The sequence below is a fragment of the Apostichopus japonicus genome, chromosome 23, assembly GCF_037975245.1.
Source record: "Apostichopus japonicus isolate 1M-3 chromosome 23, ASM3797524v1, whole genome shotgun sequence".
In the NCBI taxonomy this organism is placed as follows: Eukaryota; Metazoa; Echinodermata; class Holothuroidea; order Aspidochirotida; family Stichopodidae; genus Apostichopus; species Apostichopus japonicus.
In genome coordinates this window covers 10,619,726-10,642,712 of record NC_092583.1, presented here as the reverse complement: position 1 = coordinate 10,642,712, position 22,987 = coordinate 10,619,726, and the positions used below count along the sequence as shown (strand labels likewise).

Sequence of the window (22,987 nt, the reverse complement as noted above, 5' to 3'; positions counted from 1 at the left end):
TCCTTCTCATTCTACCATCCAAAGTGTCTAGATCGTTATTTTCGAGCAGATTCCAGCTGATAAGTAAAACTCTCCATATTAACATCCTGCTCCTCAGTTGAGATGTGCAGTACTCAAAACCATCCAACCAATATGTCATTATCTTCAGGGATTAAAAATTTGTTTTAAGGAAATTTTGGTCCAGTGGTTTCCTGACTAGGATTAAATTGTTGATAACTTGCAAATTAAATTACCCTAATTTAAGTAGTAGTGTCATGTTTGTAAATCACAAAATCTCTAAGACCAGTGGCAGTGTTTAATTACCAGTGAATGTTACATGGCATGGGTCAATGACTGTGCATGTTGTTCATGCAAACATTTTAGCTTTAAAAAAAGTGAGAAAAAAGTGTACAGTAAGTTATTGTTCCCATACTAAGATTCTTGCTCTCTCAGTTGTCTTCATCTCCATTTCTTCAGAGATGTAACTACATGGTAAGGTCAAGTCCTCAAGTTGATTCTCTGCCACTGATTTTCTTAATTCGAGTTATGGACTCAACTCACTGTGTTATCTCTATGAGGAAACAGTTGACGAATCTGTTAGAGTGACATCACTTTTGAAATTATGTGACTGGGGTCGAAAACTACTTCTTTTTTTTTTTTTGCTTTCAGGAAACCGGAGAAGAAAATGGGATTAAAGGGGACTCCTCCAATGATGCTAAGGGGGCAGTGGGATTGGCAGAGGAGATGGCAGAGTTTGAGAAGTTACTTCTTCTGAACATGGGAAAGAAAGGCAGCTCAGATAAAACTGACGAGAAGAAAGATTACCTTCAAGTACCAAGGAGGTCGAGGTCCAAAACTCGAGAAGAGAAATCCAGAGGGTCAAAGACTGAGGAAGAGACCAGAGAGACCAGCGAAAGGTCAACAGGCAGAAGGAAGTCATCAAGGTTTTCCTCCAGCAAGAAAGATGATGAGATGGAGACGAAGAAAGAGGAGAGCAAGGGGGAACCAGTCAGAAAGAGAAGCCGCTTCTCGTTGTCCAAGATGGAGAGCAAACCCGAGAGGGAAACTAAACCACAGGCGGAAGAGTCTTCGGGTTTTTCTTCCGATGACGCTGGGGTAAAGAAGCAGCAGGAAGAGAAGAAAGGGGGTAAAAAGACACCGTTTTCCACCAAAGTGAAATTTGAATGGAAAGTAGGAGTGAAGAGATCCTTTGTTAGCAGTCCTATGAAGAAGATGGGGGACGATTCTGACGAGGAGGAGGATGAAGATGCCAAAAAGAAGATGGTCAAGAGTGAGGAACAAACGAAACTGACGCAAGAGGCGGCCGTGACGGTGAAGAAAGAAACAAAGGTACAGCAGCCAGTGATCAAAGTCGTTGAAAGTGTCACATCTAACGCAGCACCTATTGCAACCTTTGGATCCGATTTTCAGTTGGTGAAAGATGAGACGAGAGGCCAGTTGGACTCGGATGAAGAGATGGAGTCACCGTCAGAACAGAAGACCAGTGTTCAAGCCTCATCGTCTCTGAGCCTTTTACCGAGGAGATTTTTGAAGAGTACCAAACGAGAAGAAAGACCAGCGGATACCAGTGAAGTTGACTGTGAGGGTTATCCGTCCGGGGCGGAGAAGGAAGAGAATACCGCTGTCATCGTGGATACTTTGGAAGATGAAACGGATGTGTTGATGGATCTGAGTAGTGACGACGGGAAGGATTCACGGGAACCAGGTGTCATGATTCATCTCATAGACAGTTACAAGGAAGGCAGGGGCGGAAGGTCCAGGCGGTCTCGCCCAAGGGAGAGCGACTACCGTTCTTCTCTGGAAGAAATCAGAAACCGATGTCGCATGGAGAAGGAAGACAAATCAAGCTCTTCTGCAGACCTTTCTAAGAAGGATGAAAAAGATAGAAAAACAGCACCAAAGAAGAAATGGCGAAATTTTGTCAGGCACGGAGTACTGAGCGAGCCAAACTCTGCCGAGGAGAAAACTGACAGGGCATCGCATAGACGAGGAGGTGTAGGTTTGAACCAAGATGAAAGTAAAGCAATAGCTGAAAATACATCATCCCTGGAGCTGGCTGAAAAAGTGAAATCTGAAATGGAAGAAATGGGGAGCAAACCAGAACATCGCAGTGAAACAAAGAGAGGGACATCTGAGGAGCCAGATATTGCTATGGAGACTGGGACAGGTGAAGAGGATGAAGTTTCAAGAGAGAGGTGGAGAGAGAGGCTGAAGGAAAAAGAAGAGGGAGGCCATACCGAGGACAAAACAGAGGATGGGAAGCGAGAAGCAGAAGAGAGACATCCAACAAAAACAGAAGGACTAGATAAGCAGAGTCATAAAGAAACTGCAAAAGCAAAGGAAGATGAAACCAGGGAGCATTCTCATGACCATCGCAAAAGAAGGAGAAGCTCTTCTGAAGGGAAAGAGGATGAGCCAAGAGATAAGTCTCGATCGGGTACCATTCATAGAAAGAGAGGTTGTTCATTGGACGGTAGCAGTGAATCAAAACGAGATCAGAGCTACGATGATAAGAGAGACACATCACATAGTACCAAAAACAGGAAGGGAGATTCCTTGGATAGAGAAGAATCAAGCCACTCAAAAAGAGACCATAGCCGGGACCGGTCACGGGAACGAAGCAGAGATAGGTCGTGGGATCGAAGCAGAGATAGATTGCGGGATCGAAGCAGAGATAGGTCGACGGATCGAAGCAGAGATAGATTGCGGGATCGAAGCAGAGATAGGTCGCGGGATCGAAGCAGAGATAGGTCGCGGGACCGAAGCAGAGATAGATCACAGGTCCGTAGCAAAGATCGATCACGGGATCAAAGTAGAGATAGGTCAGGGGATCCAAGCAAAGATAGATTGCAGCAGGATCGGAGCCGGGACAGATCACGAGAAAGGTCACACCAAAGAGTGAGAGGCAGGCAGTCCCGAGATCGAAGCAGAGAAAACTCGCAGGAGAGGAGAAGAGGTAAATCCCTGGAAGGAAGGGGGAAGTCAAGGGAAAGAATTGGACGGCGAGGGAGCTCAACAGACCAAGAGAAAGGAAGGGATTCAAGGAAAAGCAAAGGTTGTGAAAATTCAGAGGAGAGATCATTAGACAGGAGGAGAGGTAACTCATTGGAGAGAGCTGATTCGGATGAAGAACCAGATGGGAGATCACACAGAAAGTCCAAAAGAAGAGATTCATCAGAGAGGAGAGAGTCATCTAGGGAGAGGAGGCATCACAGAGAAAATTCTTCTACCAAGAGGAAAAAGAGCCCTTCCAAAGGCAGTGACTCAGAGGATGAGAAGGACAGAAAGAGCAAGAAGCAACAAGACACAAAGGAGAAGAGGCAGGAACAAGACGACGTCAACAAAGTCATTGAAGAGGAGATGGAAGTCCCGAAAGATGACAAAATTTTGGAGACTCTTGTGGAGAGGACAGAGACAGATGATAGGTCATCATTAGTGGAAGAGGAAAAGAAGGAAGAGAAGGCGGACAAGGGATCTACAGAGGCAGTCGTTAAGGAAGATAAACCAATCATGGAAACGACAGAAATATCTGAGAAACAGGAGATGACAAGAGACCCCTCTGTGAAAGTAGATCTTAATGAAGAATTATTTATGGACATTTTTGGAGATGCTAAGACGGATTCTTTAAATGAGGAAAGAACACCCGAAGAGGCAGATTGTAGTGGAGAGAATGCAACAATGTCAGCAGAGACAAGCATGAGGGATGAGCACAAAGGGGATGTAGAGACAGGAGTTGGAAGGGAGGATGGGAACTCCTCTGAGAGCAATAGAGGTAAATTTATTAGCAGCTTTGCAACTGCCAGTCCTCAGTTTCCCCCCTCAGCCGCTGCCACTAAAATTCCCATACTGAGGATACCAGTTGCCTTAACAATAGACTCAAAGTTGGGCAAGACTCTCCCAAAGTCTTTTGCAAGCAAAGAAGTAGAAAAGGAAAAGAGTGGAGTATCATTTAAGAGTGTCAATGATGTCGAGAGAGGATTTTTGTCCCCAATAAACTTTCAGACGACATTGAAGCCTGAAGCAGGACCTAACGATCACAAGGCTCAAGTGGTATCAAACTTGAAGCTTCAGAAGCGAAGCGAAGATAGTCCTCATGAAGCAGTAAAGAATACGCAGGTTCATTTGACCGGAGATAAGCCTCGTGAGCAACCAGATGACATTACAGAGGTTGCTATGGATATCAGCGATGATTCCATGGATGCTGTCAGGTCAGAGGACAGTATCCCATCTAGCCCAGAGAGAGAAATAGAATCACTTGATGCAACAAATGATGAACAGGCGAAGGAGGAAGTAGAAAACCAATCAGAAATCTCTGGGAATGAAGAGGAGATGGGTGTGGTGAGTACACCCCAAGAGGATGGAGCTACATCTCCCAAGGATCAAGTCAGGACAGAAGGTGGAGCTGAGGAGGAAGAGGAAGAGAACAGCAGTGATGAAGATGATGCTCCGCCACCACCACCACCCCCTGCTCCAACCCGTCCCACTGAAATGGTATTATCATTTGAAGCGTCCGATAAGTATTCCCCAGATAGCCCAACGGAGGAGGACGACCGGTCCTCGTTGGTCGTCAACGAAGGGAGATTCACGGGCGGAAGAAATTTTGCGACGGTGACCTCAAGTGACATAAGTTATGCTTTTGGTTTTGAACAATTACTCGAAGAGGAAGGTGCAACGTTCACCAGACAGTTACCTTCCCAATCGGCTTCCGACAGGATCGAAGTGGAAAAGGTTGACACAGATCTAAGAGATACGAAGGGCATGCCAGACTTGAGAACAAGAGCTGAGAGTGAAAAAATTGTCAATGCAAATAGAGCACAGGAGATGGTTTCCAACAACGAGAATTTCACCGATGAGGAGAAAAAGGAAGTCGACAATCAAGATATAATTGATCAAGATGTTGATATCGGAGTTAGTGCATCCGTTGAAGAGGACAAGGTAACAGACCGAATCACACCGAACGAACAAAGTCAGGAAAGTGAGATTGTGGAAGGGAAAAAAGAAGTTGTAGGAATGCTGAATGAGGGTGTACAGGATGATTCAGAGAATGCTACAACAGTGGGAAGTTCGGAGGGTGTACCAGCTGCTGTGAACATTACCAGTGGATTTGGTGGGTGTGAAGATGTAGTCGAGTCAACCTCTCCGAAAGATGAAGAACGAGAAAATGAAGCAAGCGTTGCAATCAGAAAGGAACAGGATGAAGGTGGATTGACAGAGAATAGGTATGAAGAGAAAGACGTCAAAATGGAAGGAGAGAGACAGGGAGATGACAAAGGTGAGAAGCAAAACAGAGGACCTGTTTTGGACGAGTCGTCGCAGGGAGGTCCGGAACAGATGCCAGCGAACTCTCCTGATCTGGCAGTTCCACCAGAGATGGAGATTGCACCTGAAATCAAACCAGAGGAGATGGAGACGGATTCTGAGGATAGAGATGCAGGTAGGCAAGCAGTTGAAGAGGCAGAGGTTAAACAGGAGGAGGAGGAGGAAGAATACAAAATAAGCTCTCCAACATCATCATCAGAGATCCCTGAAATAGATCAGAGACCACTGCCTTTAGAGCCGATTGATTCGGTGATTCCAGAATCCACTACGCCCGACTCACCCCCGGAACTGCAATTGGTATCTGTGGGCGATATGGAGGTGGATGGTCCCCTCTCTGAGGTAGTACCAGTCTTAGAAAGGGAGACGAGTAGCGGCGTCACAGTTCACGAAATACCAAAGCTAGAGGACACCGGGGGACCTGCGGTCGAGACAGTCAAAGAGAAATCAGACATCACATCAGGCGAAGAGATCAAACAGAGAGACGGTCTCGTAACAGAGGAAGGAACAGAGGAAATCGAAAGTGGGTCCTTTACGGGCGAAGATGTGTCGTCGGCCATACCCCTGGAAGGACAGAAAGAGAACAAAGAGGACAAACTGGGGGAGAGTAGCGGTCAAGAGGTACAAACAGAGGGCAAGGAACCAGTCCAGACTAGCTTGGAGCCCGGAGAAATTCTTGACCCAAAGGAAGGAGAGAAGGATTCCAAAGCTAAAGAGGAACGAGAGAAGGAGGAGAGAGAAAAGGATGATAGACGTCAACGGGATAGGGACCGACGAGAGAGGCGGAGCGAACGGGAACGTGAAAGGGAGGTAGAGAGGAAGGCTAACTTCAAAGAGTGGGGAATAGTGGAAAAGGAAAATTATCCACCATTTGAGAAACTGACAGAAAATTACTACCAGACAGAGAGGTAAGTCAATGACATGGATGAGATTTCTTTTTGTTCGGTGAGCAGGAGGTGGGGGGGGGGAAGCCAATTCTATGACAGCCTTTTCTCGATTTTGAGAAGATTGTTTCTGGCCTGAATAGCACAAATTTAGACGACATCAGGAGTGGAACGGTACTGAGCTTTGTTGTGCAAAAGATGAATGAATTGGACAACTTTTGATTTCACCATGTAAGAATTCAGTAACTTACCAGTTACTGCCAGGTTATAAAATGTTTTCAGTAATTTAACTACACCACTTCATAAGAAAACATCATTTGGCACCAAACTTGTTAGCCATTATGGTAGTCTTTGTTTCCTTTCTTTTGTTGTCATTATTATTATCATTGGTGTAGAAAGGGCCATAAGATTCTCTGTTAATGTTTCTGGTATCTTAATCCACCGACGTAACTGGATTGTCTCAGAGATGTAATGATTGCCGTAAACATTTTACTTGACTTTATTTGGCAGTTAAAATTCTCTTTTTGTTTTGTGATCGTAGAAAAAAGTCCAAAGCTGTGAAGGAAGCCAAGCGGATGGTTTGCGACTGCACTACGTCCAGGGACGAACGCTCTCGGGGGATGGTAGCATGTGGAGAAAATTGCCTGAATCGACTGCTAATGATCGAATGGTGAGGAGTTGATTAATTATAGCGACAGAGCACCTCGTTAAGTTGATTATCTTAGTTTGAATCCATTCGAAGGGCAGTGCAGCTGTGAAAGGAATATATCAGAATCTGTCAGTTTCATGAAATGTGAAAACGAAAAGAAATTCATTGGAAAGGAAACTCATGTTTGAATGTGTAAAATGGAACATATTCATACATTCTCTTAGTCCAAATCAACATGGAACATTCGTTTCCTCCCTTGGTCTTGGGCAGTATTGGTCGTGTCACATGTTTGAGTTTATCTGCGAAAGGGGAAATATGTCATGGTTCATTCGTTTTCAAAGCAGAAATCTTTGGAAACTTTTCTTTTCCAATGGAAATGGGAAACCAGTTGTTGAACTTCCATAATTTGTGTGAGTACAGTGTGATGAAGAACAAAATTCTCTCAGAAAAAGGGTGGGGTGGGGGGGGGGTTAATGTCTGTTACAGTTTTATAGGTTTTCTCACTGCATTTACCTTTTCATCCCTCCTTTGCAGCACTTCAAGATGTCCTTGTGGGGACTATTGCACAAACGTTAGATTTCAGAGGGTGAGTGTCATGTTTTGAGTGTTACACGCCATCAATGATAGTTTTTAACTCTGTGTATGGTACTTTTCTTGTATAAGAAGATATGTGGCTACTTGTGTATCACTACTGTAAGACAAGGCTAAGACAAAAGAAGCTCAATACTGATAGTGATAAAATTTTACATTTGATTCCCTTTCTAACCACCACTCCACCACCCCTTTGCTGAATTTTTTTAATGGTCTTAATCGATGTGTAGCATCTATTTACCCTCTAAAACAGCCCACTCTTTTAGGTTACTCAGGTTCCATAGGATAGGATATAATGAACCTCACTGGATTGCACACAACCGGCTCTTTCTGTGGATTTGTCCCAGAAGGCTGAACCGTTCCCACAGTCAGTCAAGTTGATCAAGCTCGCATCATCGGTTTTCAGACCTTGAAAAATATCACGGACGCACCTCAAGAAAATGACGAGTCTAGAAAACTCAGAAAGGAAAAACCCTGCCATTTTTACTAGATTTTTTATCTTACTTTTGACAAACAGGAAACAATCTGTCTCATCTTTTCTCCGTTTTCTGAATTTTTTCTTGTTTCTCTTCCACAGAGGGAGTACTCGGATGTGGGAATCTTTTACGCAGAGAACAAAGGACACGGAATGAAAGCGCTTCAAGACCTCAGAGCGTAAGCCCTTTCTCTTCCTCTCTCCAAAGTTGTGTAGATCTTGCCATGGGTCGAAACAGTCCATATCATAGATATCTGTGACAATATCAGTGGATAAATAGTCCCATAGTGGATACATCTCTTTGAACAGGCCCTCAGAAATTCAGGCTCTTCACTGGCAAATTGCCAGTGGATTTTGCCGTTTTCCAGTAGACAAAAATCTCACTGGCAAATTTTCTGCCAGTAGACATTCAGAAGAACTTCAAGACGTGGTAAGTCGGTTAGCAAATTCTCAGAGAAAGAATCGTCATGGTTTTTGTACAGTAACATAAGCCCTGTATTACTGCTTATGTGTGTGTGTATGTATGTATGTATTTTAGATCCTCCTGGCAGCCTGCAGGAACTCGCGAAGAAGCCTCATTGGCTTATCAAAGCCGCAAGCTGACCGAAGTTAGTCTCTTAGATTCATATTTAACGCCCATGATTATGAATTGTCAACAACTCTGTAACTGGACGACATACATTAATCTGGGAGTGACTCGAACTTGGGACCTTATGATTGAAAGGCACCAGCGTTAACCACTGAGCTAACACTCCCTTATCCCTTATCATCAGCAAATATTATTGGGCTGCTCTCGAAGGCCTGTACAGTGACTTAAGTGTGGTTTTAATTTAGAAAAATGCCTGTGATAAACTTGATGTTAGTCAGTAGAAGTTTTATTCCTCACTGGCATTTCTTAAATAGAGTGGTTAAAATTCTGCAATATTAGGACCTGTTTTGAAGTGTGATATTAAACCTGAATACTTGGTAATATAATAGAACCAGGGGTCGGTCTCTATTTGCAGACGGTTTAGCGGTAGTTTCATCCAATAAACAGATATTTTGTGAATCGTAAAAGACGCTGAGAATTTGAATTTGATAATTGAAAAAAAAAAAAAAGAGAATTAGTTTTCAAAATGGATTCTGCATTTATCTCTCTCTCAGAAATACCTTCATCATGGAATACTGCGGCGTAGTTCTGACAAGTTCCGAATTCCGGTCTCGTGCACGACAGTATAAGAAGGAAGGACAGCATCACTTTTATTTCATGGCATTAAAAACAGAGGAGGTGAATACAACTACCACTATTTAAAAAAAAATTTTTTTTTTATGATTTGTATATTTGATTTTTTGTTTCACGTTCAGTTTGAAGACAATCTTTTAAACATAGGATATGATTGTGGAAAGTATAGTATATTGTGTACAGTCAGAAGGAAAGTTGTAAGCGATAGAATAGTTAAATAGTTTTAAGTATGCTTTGTGAGTCAGTATTGCTCAGAAAATACACAAAGAAAACCAAACAAGATCATTTGTGGTGAATGTCGAACTGTGCAAGTTGGCCGTCTTCATTAGCTGAACATAATGTGTGAGGGTTTTTCGGTTGACCGCCAGGAGTATAAGAACTTCAGAGGAATTTATACCACAGACAGGCCCCAAAATTTGTTGTTGTTTATATTTTAGGCAGGTTCATACATTGCTTTGGACTTAATTAGTTGTTGTTTTAATGTTAATATATATGATAAGTGTACACATTTTTTTTGTGATAGTCAGAAAAACAAGATGTGGGGTGATATATCATGGATGCTTTTTGTTAAACTTATGACTCTCTTTATAATTCTAGATCATTGATGCTACTAAGAGAGGTAACTTATCCAGGTTCATAAACCACAGCTGTGATCCAAACTGTGAAACACAAAAGGTAAGATTTAATGAGCTCTAATGGGGGATATCCAGGGATTTAGCCCTGTGATATCGGTATACCATATAATTTGTGTGGTAACGTACCCACACGTGTACGGCTCCCGGATTCGAGTTAACACAATCATGCGATGTGCGCTTCACGGGCATGTGAACGCACAAGATGGGACAAACAGATGCACTTGGTAACTGTCAGATCTTCAAGTATCGCGGATGTGATAGCGCCCTCTGTTGACTGTGGCATTGTTGGAGAGACAGCCCATTAGAGAATACGAGCTGTTTTTGACAGAATCACATTTTCTCTGTCATATTTTGTAGTCATATAATAAGACCTGCTGGATGGGAGGCAATTTCTGTTATCTCCATGTATTTCTAATATGCCCCCAAAAAAAACCCAAAAAATAGTTACTAACGGTGGTTCGAGACACAAGTTGTATCTGGAATTGTTGTCCATTACCACTGTGTGTAGGTATAGGTACATCTGTGTCCTATTTGGACACCTAGATATGCAAGCCTTTAATGTGTTAGGTTCGACGAAAGTTTGGCCGGTTTTCATCTTTTTAATTCTCCTTCGGTCAGTAGCATTCAATATCTTATTCTTTTCTCTTTATTTTTTTTTTTGTTTATTTTTTATTTTCACTTTTTCAAAATAATTTTTGCCATGATTTTGACTTCATTATTCGTTTTCTTTACTTCCTGTTGCCACAGTGGACGGTCAACGGTCAGTTGAGAGTTGGGTTTTTCACCAAGGGGGCCATCAAGGCCGGTACCGAGCTTACTTTCGACTATCAGTTTGAACAGTATGGGTACGTGGATTCTCCATGCTTTACATCTTAATATTTTATAGTGATTCTACGGAAACTTAAAAGTGCCATCAACATAAGAAAACTTTGCCCCAATAAGGCAACATTTTCCAGTAAATTGTTTAGATAACAAGATAATATCTTATCAAAAATAAAAGAACATTTTTCTGCAAAATGTTTAATTGAAAACTTTTATCAGATCTCCTCAATTCAACAGTTTTCTGGAAAATTGTTCAATTGTTCACTTTATTCCAACTGAGTAATTGAACATATTTCTGCAAAATGTTGAATTGACCACTTATAATGTGTCAATTAAAAATTTTCTGCAAATATTAAATTGTTCCCTTCATTCCAAGTGAGCAATTGAGCAATTTTCTGCAAAATGTTTAATTGAAAACTTATCGTATGTCGTCAATTCAACATTTTTCTGCAAAAAATGTTCAATTGTTCACTTCATACCAACTGAGCAATTGAACAATTTTCTGCAAAATGTTTAATTGACAACTTATCAGATCTTGTTAATTCAACATTTTTTTTGCAAAATGTTAAATTTTATCATTATTTTATGCAAACTGTTAGAGTTTACATGAACACTGCAAGACCAAACCCTCTAACAGTTTGCATAAAATAATAATGGGAACAGACTGTCCTTAGTTTATTGCAATAGCAATAATAACATTCCATGGGTTAGTAAGAATAATATTGGTCTGTAGATGCAGAAATCCAATTTGTATTGTCTGACACAAAAAACTTTAAAAAGGCGTCAGTGCCCTTTCACGCCCAAACCGATGCACGTCTTAGGTGTTGATAGGCAAGCCTCATTTGCATGTAGGGTTTGGGACGAGAAATCAATTGTCAAGAGATCAAAGTGTCAGCATTGCGGTTAGGGTTATGTTTTTGTGGGTGAGAAGAGGTCCGTCTTTTCATTCGTGCGGAACAGAACACTAACTAATTACTCCAAAAAACAAGAAATGTAGCAATCTTTGCCCATTTTGTGCCGATCGTGATGAATTGTTTTACAACTTACTTTACGGAAAATGTATCGTTTCTTACATTTTCTCTCTCTCCCCCCCCCCCCCATGTCAGAGAGGAGCTTCAAAAATGTCATTGTGGTGCATCGAACTGCCGTGGTTACATTGGAAAACCCAAAAAGATGCGGGACCAATCGACTCCAAAGAGACGGACATCGTTTGACAGAAAAAGGAGAGAAGTTACAGATGTAAGTTGGAGTTCTTCCAAACGATTGAATTCTGTATTACAGCTGTCACGGACTATAAGGCCTCAGAATAAATGTAGCTTCAATATTCATTTTTGGTTTCGATGATAATCGTAACCTTTGCGTTCATGATGGCGTATGTGTGTTTGTATGTGTGTGAGTGCGTTTGTGACGCCCAGCTTGTAAACACAATATCTCAAGAAGGAAAGGTCAGACCAATTTCATATTTAGTGTGTAGAAGTACCACATTGAGTACAAGAAGCCTATTGTTTTTGGTGGAGGTCAATTTAGGTCACCAGGGGTCAAATTGTGAAAACCTTGTAAACATGTTCACTCTCATGTTCACTTGCATTAGATTCATAAAGAGAAATGCTCATGTTACCTCATGGTATCCACAATGCATTTTTGCATTCTGGTTCTTTTTTTTTCAAGTTGTCTCACAGCTGGCAGAGCTAAGGATTGCTCTCTGTATATTTGTATTCCCTGTGGCTCTTATTTGCTAGCATCAGTGGTTTTCAAAGAGTCCATACATAATTCAGTGATAAGATTAACTGTCTTAGGAGTTTGATTAGGAATATGATAGAATGTTAAGTTTTGGACTTGTTAGCTTTATTTTGCAAAATCATTTCTGTAATGTTTAATCTGCCAGTGGAAAGTCTGTCATTTGTGTAACCAAATAGAGATGAAACAATATCTAATCGATGAATATATGCATGAGGTAGTGGTTGAGGACTGCTAACCCTCATCACCACCCCCCCCCCCTTTCCTCCACCAATTTCCACATGCTGCCCAACTGCAAAAACAGCTGTGAGACAACCCTCTTACCTCTTTGCTATATAGAGGATTAAAACAAATGTTGCCATCAGTAAAATTATGTTGTTTTTTGGGGGTTTTATTTTAACAGCTGGATGAAGATATTGAATTCATGGCATCAGACTTAGACAATGAGGGTCTGAAGCGGTCTGAGCAGACTATTAAATTATCCAGATACATGGTGAGAGCAGAGACTCAGGGACAGAGACTACAGCTCTTGAAAATATTACAAGTAAGTTAAAGAGTTAAAAAATAAAGTCTACCCAACTGAATAGATCAAATGTAGGTGGTATGAAGTAAGTCTACAGAGAGAAGATTACAGCTCTTGAAAATATTACAAGTAAGTTCAAGACAAGAGTTATAGAGTAAAGTCTACCCGACTGAATAGATCAAACATAGGTGGTATGAAGTAAGTCTACAGAGAGAAGACTACAGCTCTTGAAAACATTACAAGTAAGTTCAAGAGTTAAAGAATAAAGTCTACCCAACTGAATACATATAGAGCATTTGTTAAATGTGTTATTGTTTTTATTTTATTTTATTTTAGGAAACTACAGATTCTTCTTGTCTGAGGCTCTTCCTCAGCCATCACGGTTTAACATTAATATGGAGCTGGATGGTAGACCTCGGTGAACACCCTCAGGAACTTAAAACACAGGTAAATCAAAAATAATATGTATGGCTACATTATAAGCAACAGCACCATTGTCACGTTTATGTTAATGCCCATCAGGTGTGTCCTTCTTCTCTACTTCAGTATATTGGCATTAGTGTGTTTTATGTCACATAAATTACATTTGCACCTTGGTGGACAGTGAGCACTAAGTGGTGGTCAGCTGAGGTGATAGAGGGCGCAAAACTGGTGAACCTTTATTTCACTGGTTTCGACGAAGCCATTCTAGCCCTTAAACTACTATCAGGATACTTTCAGTACTAAATACAAAAAAATGGAGAAAGCTAATTAAAAGTTTAATCTTTGCCCATCTCTCATCCCAGATTTTGAAAACACTACGAAAGTTACCTATAGCAACAAAGAATGCCCTGGAGGACAGCAAAGTGCTCTCCATAGTCGAAAGGTGGGCCAAGGAAGAATCTGCCAAAGCCGATAGCGAAACCTCTTCTGCCGGTGGCACCCCGACCCGCAAGCTGGGGACAGACAGCCCCACCGAGAAGCTAGGAGAGAGCAACAGCTCGGAGAGCGAGTCCGACATGGAGAAAGCCCCAAAGAAGAAGCAGCAGCTGAGGCAGGTGGTCTTGGAAGCCACGTTGGAGAATAAGGAAGGGAGAGAAGAGGCAGAGATTCTAGAGGCAAAGGCAGAGGTCAGCACAGAGGAGGAGGGAGATGAAAAGAAGGAAGGAGATGTAAAGAAGGAACCAGATGTAGAGAAGGAACCAGATGAGGGGACCAAAGAAGAGAAGGACTCTGCCGAGGGTGAAGCGGAGGTAAAGACCAAGAGTCAGGAGGATGGCAAGGTCGGAGAGGAATCAGAGAAGAAAGAAGATGGGGACGAAGATGGGTCAGCAGAGGCAAAGAAGGAAACAGAGGAAGAGATTAAGAAAGAAGAGGAGAGCGAGGAGGAGGAGGATAAGTCAAAGGTCAAGGACGAGAAGACGGAGGGGTCACCTAAGGTGGGCGGCGAGGAAACGCTGCCAGAAAATGAGATTTCAGACATGGCAGAATTTCTCTTGGAATCCTGGAGCACCCTCAAGGTGAGTACAGAGGTGGCCTGTGAATTCTGGAGTAGGTTTTAAAATGGCAAATGTTCGGTTGGCGAGAACTGTGCTTCGGTGTCAGTGTTTTGATGTAATATTTCAATGGAACTGGAAATGGGAAAGGGGAAGGGAAGGATTTGTGGGTAAGTAGGGGGGAAGTCAAGGGGAGGCTGTGTGGGTATGATTATCTTCCCTCTGTTTAGGTTTGTTTGTGCATTTATTTCTAGCAAGGATAATTTAATGTAGTAAAGATAATTCAATTCAATTGTATTTATATTTGTATTTTTTGTATTTATTTTGTATTTATTTATGTGTATTTGTATTTTTTTTGACAGGAAATATATAGAATTCCAAAGAAGGAATCCGACAGGGACAGAGACAAGGAGAAGGAAAAGGAACGGGATCGCGACAGGGACAAATACAGGGATCGAGAGAGGGACAGGGATAGGGACCGTGACAGGGATAGAGATCGGGACCGTGACCGGTACAGGGATCGTGACAGGGACCGTCACAGAGACAGGGATAGGGGTCGTGACAGGGACCGGGACCGAAGAGATGACCGGAGGAGAGATCGAGACAGGGATAGGAGCAGGGACAAAGACAGGGATTACAAGCGGAGGAAAAGGAGCCACTCTCGAAGTCCCGAGAAGACTTCGGGGATGATCAGCTCCACGTCGTCCAAGGACTCTCCTGCCGGACCAAACTCAAAACTGGCCGAGACGGTCGAGAGAAAGGACGAGCCCACCATCATCATCACACCCGAGAAGAAGATCTCCAAGGAGGAGCGGAGAGCTCTCTTCGCCAAGAGAGTCGAGGCGGAGGAGCGGGAGAAGGAGATCAAGAGGCAGCAGGAAGCGGAGGAGCACGCCAGGCTGCTAGCCGAGGCCGAGAGATTCATGGCGGAGAGGGGTCTCGTACCCGGCTTCGTCGACGAGAACGGTTTCCCCGTCGTTCACCCGGGGATGATGGTGGACCCGAACAATCCTCATATGATGATGGCGGCCATGCAACAAGGCATGGTACCACCTAACATGCCGCCGATGCAGGGCATGCCGGATGGCATGATGCCGCCGGACCAGTTCCACCCGGATATGATGTCCCATCCCATGGAGAACATGCACCCTGGGTTTGCAGAGGGTATGATGCCGCCACCAGGCCACATGGACCCTAACATGCACCTGGATGCCCACATGATGGGTATGCACCCACCTCCCACTGGCCACATGGACCCTAACATTCCCCCAGAATTGAACCATGCTCAGTTCCCACCGCACATGGATCCCAACTTTGCTAATATGGTTCCACCGCCACAACACCAACAACAACAGACTATGATGATGGAACCAGAACCATTAACGATGCACCCTGACTACCTACCACCAGATTATGACCAAAGACTTAGCCATCCTGAGTTTATGCCACCATCCCAGCAACAACAACAGCTACAGCAGCAACAGCTACAGCAGCAACAACAACCTCCTGCTGTGGTGGTGGAGCAAGGGATGCCAGCTATGCAACAACCAGCCGGGCTTCCCGATATGATCTATGCTCCTCCGACCCAAGAGCCCGTCGTGAGTGCGCCGGCTATGCCGCAACAGTTTCTTCCGACTCCCGGGCAGGTCTCCTCGTCGTTAGTGGCACCGTCATCCTCTGATGCTAACTTAATGCCTCCTCCACCGGCCCCGCCGAGGAAGGCAAAGAAGAAGCGAGTGACCTTCGACCCGGACATCCCAGACGACGAACCTTCCACGACGTCCGTAGACACACCGGGTATAGGACAGGGTCAACAGAAGGTAAGAAAAGTTACCACAAGTTATTTGACCCGCTTGGGTTGTCCCTGCACTAATATGCTAATGAATGGATATGACTAATGAATCGGTTACAGCGAAATGCAAATATATCCCCAAGGAAAGAAAGAACACATTTTATGATCAACTTGAGCATTGACTCAAACATATAGAATTGTAGCTTGTGAAGTTGATTTGTATTGTACCCCAAAAAATGAAAGATCTTACAGTGACTGAGTCACTGTCACCTAGAGTATCTATCCCTTAAGTTTGCTAGAAGAAAAACAAACACTTTACCAAATTTAAATACCGTGCATTCATTATATACAGAGCCCAGAAGTACCTCTGATGTGCTTCTGCGGAATGTAGAAGGTCGCCTGGCTCTGTAGTACTATTAGAGTCTCCTCCATATGATGGAATGGTTAATTTCGATATTTGGTGTTACCAAAATTCCTTGTAGGTCGTTATCTTTCATCTCTCACGTTTTTATCTTCCTTTGCAACAGTTTGCCCCTGTGGGTGCTCAGGTTACCTCATCGTTTACCCCTCAGACACCTCAGGTACCATCTCAGCCCAGAGCTGGAATACTGGTGAAGCCAGCAGTAAGCCAGGCCAGTGTGACCCCTGGTGTAGCCGATCAGTTGGTCCAGCAGAACCCAGTAGTTGTCCTTCCAGCAAACCAGGGTCTACCTCAAACTGTAAGTAGTGCTCTTGCATGTTAAGAACTGTCTGACACACTGGGTCTTGCCCTCCCCACCCTCCCCCCCCCCCCCCATCCTCCATCAACCTAACTAAGAGACCTGTGTGGTGTTACAAGCACATCACTTATTCCCAATATCAAGTACTTGAATGTTTTAATCTTATTTTCAAAAATTCTGTTCACCTCAAATTTAAATGCAAATCTTTTATTGTTCATTGGCAAAACTATGAATAATTTCATTATTCCTGTGGTGCCATGTTTGTTTTTAATGTTAATTAAAAAAAAAAAGTTTCTTATTTTTCTTTAAATATTTGTTTCTTAAATCTATGCGGGTTTGATTGTCACCCTTGGTGTTTTCTTGCTTCTGCAGACTCAACCAGCTGCAGAGACTACAGTGACCTTTATGACCCCCGATGGCATGTTGGTGACACAAACCATCCGTCCTATTAACTCCAACGAAGCTATGCAACCTAACCTCGTTCACATTCAACAACCCTCCCAGGTGAGTTTTCAGCTAAACAAATGCCAAATCTCTAAGTTTGCAGTTTCAACCGTTCATTCTTATTCGCTGCATTAGATCCTAATCCTCATAAATGCCCCCGTTCTCCCTCCCAAGAACCCCTCCTACCCTACCCATTGTTCCCGTCCTTTTTAGATCTGAAGGAAATTCCACAAATTTTAAAGAGTTACATTTTGAGGCTGCACATTTTATCAAAAGTGTGATGTTGTTAAAACCAACAGGTGAGAAAATCTCGTTTGTTTGTATTTACATGATCGAAGTTATATATAGCTAATTGTAATATTTAGCTAATGTCAATATCCTTTCCAATGTAAGCAATTACATTTGCAGACAACCCTAACAAATTAAACTGTGAATTTTGGTGTGCTAGTCAATGTCAGCTTTGTTCCTTTGCCCGGAGAAAGAATTGTCGACAAAACCTGTGAAGCTTCCAATTTTAACCCCATGAAATCGATGTTTGATTGCGGATTGTACTGATTATAGCCTGCTTATATGTTGGATTATGTCATAGTAATCTCTCCCTCATCACCACCAACCTTCACCCCAATTCCCCCCCCCCACCTCCAACCCACCTCCAACCTTCATCACTAGTTCTCCACTGGTCTTTCTAATGTGTATTGTGTAACAATCTTTCTCCTTCCACTGTATTTTGTCCTTTTCGTCCTTTTTGTCCATTTCCGTCCTTCGTCCTTATTTTGTCCATTTCGTTCCATTTCGTACTTCCACTGTATTTTGATAAATGTGTGACTTTCTTGCCACCAGACACCTATTGAGGACATCCCAGCCCCACCACCAGCTAAGACCAAAGCAAGACATTCAGGCTTACCACCTCATTGGAAGACAGCTAAAGATGCACAGGGAAAGGTCTATTACTATCACTCCAAAACGAGGTATGGTCTTTAGGAGTCTCAATACCACTCATTGATAACGTTTCATGTCAAGTGTACACCAAGTTTGACATTGTGAGCAGTGTATTTGTGAATATGGATGGCAGCCTTGAGAATGTTTTAGCTCAGATAAGTGCATATATAAAAATGATGTGAATTGCAACATTATATTAAAAATGCAGAAAAGGGAAACATATTTATATAATGTCGGTTTGCGAAGGTTATTTGTAACGGTAGGAGAGATGATTTCACGAGGAGGGTCGGTCGACCCGAGGGGATCGCTTACATCGGTAAAACAGTTGCTAAATAGTTGTTAACAGTTCACCTTTAGGCACAGCACAGCAAAGTGCAGTTGTTGCATGCGAGTTATGGTTTGAGTGCGATAATATTTAATACCAAGTCACTTCTTCAAGTATGGAGCACAGATGTACCCATTTGGTTAAACCACCGGCAAACTTTACATTCTACTATAATATTTGGAATCAATGCAGTGTTAAACTGTGCCAATCACTTAGCATTTAAGAAGCTGGGAAAAAAGGATGTTCATAATGTTGAGTCAGGCATTTTAGCCGCCCTCCAACATAAAACAACAGAAATGAAGACATAATTCATATACATACATTCATAGACAACATTGCAATAAAAAATTTTGTCATCTTAAACAATAACAATACTATGTATTTTATGTCCATGCTGAACACTGTTAAATAAATTGATTTCAATATAACTGAAAAATTGGGGGGGGGGGGAGGGGGGAAGCTCTGGTATGAAGAAGGAGATATAGCCTACCAGCAAAAGATATAAATATTACTTGTAAACGCCAATACTTGATCATCCAAACAGACAAACTCAGTGGGATCCTCCAGAGTGGGACGACACAGACGAAGACGTGGACACCATGGACCTCGGCACGCCAACGTACGACGAGAAATCCAAACGCAAGACCACGACGACCGCAGCGGCGGATACGTCCAGCGAGGACGCTAAGAAGCTGAAGGATTACTTTAGGTCAAAGGTCAGTTGTAATCCATTCATCAGATAGTGGTGGTAAAGGGAGCAGGGGTGAAAGCAAAAAGTGACTGGAAATGATGAAACAGTTTGGTTTTTGAACAGGAAAGAGGTTTGTTCAAAAAATGCAAATAAACTGATATTAAAATGTTCTGAGGTTAGGGCTGGATAAACCAGCTGAGATAAGTGCTGGTCTTCATCTGTCCTAAAAAAAAATATTAAAAAAATAAGTCTTATTTGTATTTGTATTATTTTGGCTTTATTTTCTTGTTCTGGCCTTTAGTTTGAGTACAAAAGCTTGAGTATAAAGATATAAAGTATATAGTATAGTATATAGTATAATATATAGTATATATAGTATTTAGTAAGGTATAATGTATTAAGTAAAATCACCAATAGTAGCAAACAACATGGAACGAGAATGGACAAACACATTTATGAATGAAGTAAACAACATGAAATGGATTTTTTTTTTAGGGTTTTCTTTGTTGTTTTTTTAGGGTTATCACTCTAATATCTGAAATTAATAAGATCGCATCTTGTTTTTATTTCCGTCCCATGCAGATGTCTCACAATGTTGTGTCGTATCTGAACGGTTATCGCAAGCCCGAGTGTAAACGGGGTCGGATACAGACCACAGAAGACTTCAAGCACTTGGCTCGAAAGGTGAGTACACACTATGATTCATTTTGTTTATTCTATTTACTGTAGTCAGCAAGGTGTAATAATGTTTGACATAAAGATATGATGATTCAGTTCATCTACCTTTATGTCTCTCAACCCCCCCTAACTCTCATAGAAAAGGAAAAACAGCATATCAAACAGAAGATAAAACTGAAGCAATTATAAGAATCACAGTCACTAAAATGAAGGAATAAAGGAAAGGGTAACAGCAGCCATACCAAGTTAAGTTGGGTGGGTGGGGGGGGGGTTGGGAGGTGGCAAAGGTTACCTCAGTAGGAGTCTGAAAAAGTTCAGTCGAATTTATTTTGAACAAGCATTAGCCTGTGCTACTATGTCAGCAAAGACATTTAGAAACAGTGACCATGCTTATCATCTATGTTGTTATAATGTTCATCTATTAATGCTGTTAGTGATTCCAAGCCTTGTAAGTGCACGTTGCAGGTGGTTATTGAATATTCATATAGAAACAGTGACCATGCTTGTCATCTATGTTGTTATAATGTTCATCTATTAATGCTGTTAGTGATTCGAAACCTTTTAAGTTCACGTTGCAGCTGGTTAGTTGGTATATCTGAATATTCATATAGAAACAGTGACCATACTTGTCATTTAAGTTGTTATGGTGTTCGTCTATTACTGCTGTTAGTGATTCCAAGCCTTGTTAGTGCACATTGCAGCTGGTTATTTGGTATATCTGAATATTCATATAGAAACAGTGACCATACTTGTCGTCTATATTGTTATGTTATTGATCCATTAGTGCTGTAAGTGATCCCAAGCCTTGTAAGTGCACGTTGCAGCTGATTATTTGGTATATCTGAATATTCATATTTGTTATTGTCACTATAACTTCTATTGATATCTTTTCTCTTTTGTTTTTCTCATATTTTTGAAACAGTTAACACATCACATCTTGTCCAAGGAACTTCGAAACTGCCAAAATATAGAAGAACTCGACGTGAACGAAAACGTCAAGCACAAAGCCAGGGAATATATAAAAAAATACATGTCCAAGTTCGGATCAGTCTACAAGAAAGAAGCCTCGGATTTATGATGAAGATCTGCTGGAGTTATCATCGAACGCTCTAGGTCACCAGTCGAGCTGCCTCCCGGCTGGAATGCGTAGTCATGTGACCAAACACAGATATCTGTCTACAAAGCATTTGTGTCACGAATGTATCGATGAAAGCCGGGTCTGGTAATTCCTGTGTCTGTGACAACAGAGAGAATTCGTTTCTGGATGGAGAGGTTTACAGCCAAACTAATTGTCTGCCTACAAAACTATGTAATGAAATGCAACACAGGTGTATCGATGAGAGTTCACGTCTGGTAATTCCTTTCTCTGTGTTTAAATAATGCCCACCTATTCTGGTATTAACCAGGGAGGTACAAGACCAAGAAAGACCTGTGTGATTGAATCGTCCTGCGGACACTCACGAAGATGGCTATTATTAAGGCAGCTTTTTGCTCTGAATTTGGTCGTTTTCGATACTATTTCGACAGCATTCATCAGATAGCAATTCAGGTCATTTAATGCGACTATTCAATTTTCATTACCAATAATGAGGAAGATAACAAAACTTTACCCTTTCCTCTTTGCCCCTGTGCTTAACATTGATAGAAAAATTTGTTGACAGTCTTCAAGAATTGTTTGTTAATTTCCAGATGGAGATTGTCATGAGAGTCTAGAGATTGTTGAGAGAGATTGAGCAAAGGAGCCTGTCGATGGAAGTAGTTTGATATTGGCAAGCAATGTTTCCTTTTGCTGTACACTACATTTCCAATAATGTTCGTTAGAAGGGTTGTGCTGTCAGGTCAATGGAGGTTCTGCTCTGAATGAATTTTTAATGTAAAACAGTAACTACTGTTCGTTAAGAAGTGTCTTACCCTGGTCTCTTGAAAAAAAAGGAAATTGTATTTTTTGGATGATCTGGAATAAGTCTGAAAATGTGATCGCTTAAAATGGAGTTTTGATGAAGTTTGCATATTAGATTTTGGGTTTTTTTTTTTTTTTTTATTCTGGGTAGGAATAAAGAAGGTCATTTCTTTACCTTTGAAAACACTTATTATAATATAAATGTGGAAATAAACTGGTAATAATTTGTGCGATAGATGTAGTTAACAATAATGATCATTAATCAGACAGTTTCTCAAAAAGATGGAATGAAATTTTCCTTTTGAAAAATGTGACGACTTTAGTTCGTGCAAACAGTTCACTGAATATTCATATCCCAGATATTGTTCTTTTACCATAACCTTGATTAATACAAACTGTTTATACTGAAAATTCAAGCGGTATTCCAACAATTTGTATCCCACAATATCGTTCTCGAAATAGAGTCAGCTAAAAGTAGATTTGGTTAATAGACCATACACAGCTCCAGAATATGGAAACACACCAAAATCATTTTTAAGGAGAATAGAAATATTTTTATTTTTTGGGAAGATGTTGGCATTTCAATTTGATAGAGGTCGTAGGTCAGTATATAGGACAAAGTAAAGAGAGATGCAGTGTTTATCATGTGACGAATCGGCCGTCATTAGTGACGTCTCAAGTTGTTTGTTAGTACTACTACTATGGTATGAGATCTAGTTGTGATGAGACGATAGATATCCGAATTTTGAAGGGAACGTTTCTACCACAGATGAAAGGAATATTAGACAGATTATGTATTCAAATGGTTTTTGGTTTCCCCACTTTTTTCTAACAAACTTAAAAAAATGAGGAAACACGAGAGAGGATGATACTTTCATTATAGTCGAAGAAAGGGGGAGGAAAAAAACAGATAAAAAGTGGTGAAAAGTTGTAAATAGAAGATTATCTGATATTTTTTTTTTCCTGGTTCCGTTGGTTTTTTTTACCGTTTACGTCTCTTCTTAAAACTCATTCTTTTTAAGTATGCAGGAAATCAATTTTATTTGTCATTTTGACAGAGTGTGTTGAAGATTTTTATGTGAAAATGAAAGAAGAAGAAGAATAAAATAAAAAAGATGAGCAAAATTAATGTTATGTGGTGACGTTTTTACTTTTATTGTACACATTGTT

At 41.5% G+C, this 22,987-nt stretch overlaps 1 protein-coding gene across 5 annotated transcripts in view; it reads left to right on the top strand.

Annotated features, from left to right (window-relative positions):
* The window catches only part of LOC139964634 (uncharacterized), a 62,427-nt gene extending 39,493 nt beyond the window's left edge, over positions 1-22,934 (top strand). For all 5 annotated transcript variants that reach the window (XM_071966396.1, XM_071966397.1, XM_071966395.1 and 2 more), the window contains 18 exons: positions 649-6,224; positions 6,742-6,870; positions 7,384-7,435; positions 8,018-8,094; positions 9,059-9,182; positions 9,735-9,812; positions 10,520-10,617; positions 11,701-11,833; positions 12,735-12,875; positions 13,191-13,301; positions 13,640-14,353; positions 14,692-16,149; positions 16,649-16,840; positions 17,213-17,344; positions 18,125-18,252; positions 19,093-19,264; positions 19,822-19,923; positions 20,840-22,934. In XM_071966396.1, coding sequence (XP_071822497.1) covers positions 649-6,224; positions 6,742-6,870; positions 7,384-7,435; positions 8,018-8,094; positions 9,059-9,182; positions 9,735-9,812; positions 10,520-10,617; positions 11,701-11,833; positions 12,735-12,875; positions 13,191-13,301; positions 13,640-14,353; positions 14,692-16,149; positions 16,649-16,840; positions 17,213-17,344; positions 18,125-18,252; positions 19,093-19,264; positions 19,822-19,923; positions 20,840-20,995 — 9,573 coding nt within the window. In that variant the 3' untranslated portion in view covers positions 20,996-22,934. The remainder of the gene's footprint in view (positions 1-648; positions 6,225-6,741; positions 6,871-7,383; positions 7,436-8,017; positions 8,095-9,058; positions 9,183-9,734; positions 9,813-10,519; positions 10,618-11,700; positions 11,834-12,734; positions 12,876-13,190; positions 13,302-13,639; positions 14,354-14,691; positions 16,150-16,648; positions 16,841-17,212; positions 17,345-18,124; positions 18,253-19,092; positions 19,265-19,821; positions 19,924-20,839) is intronic.
* The last annotated feature ends 53 nt before the right edge of the window (positions 22,935-22,987 follow it).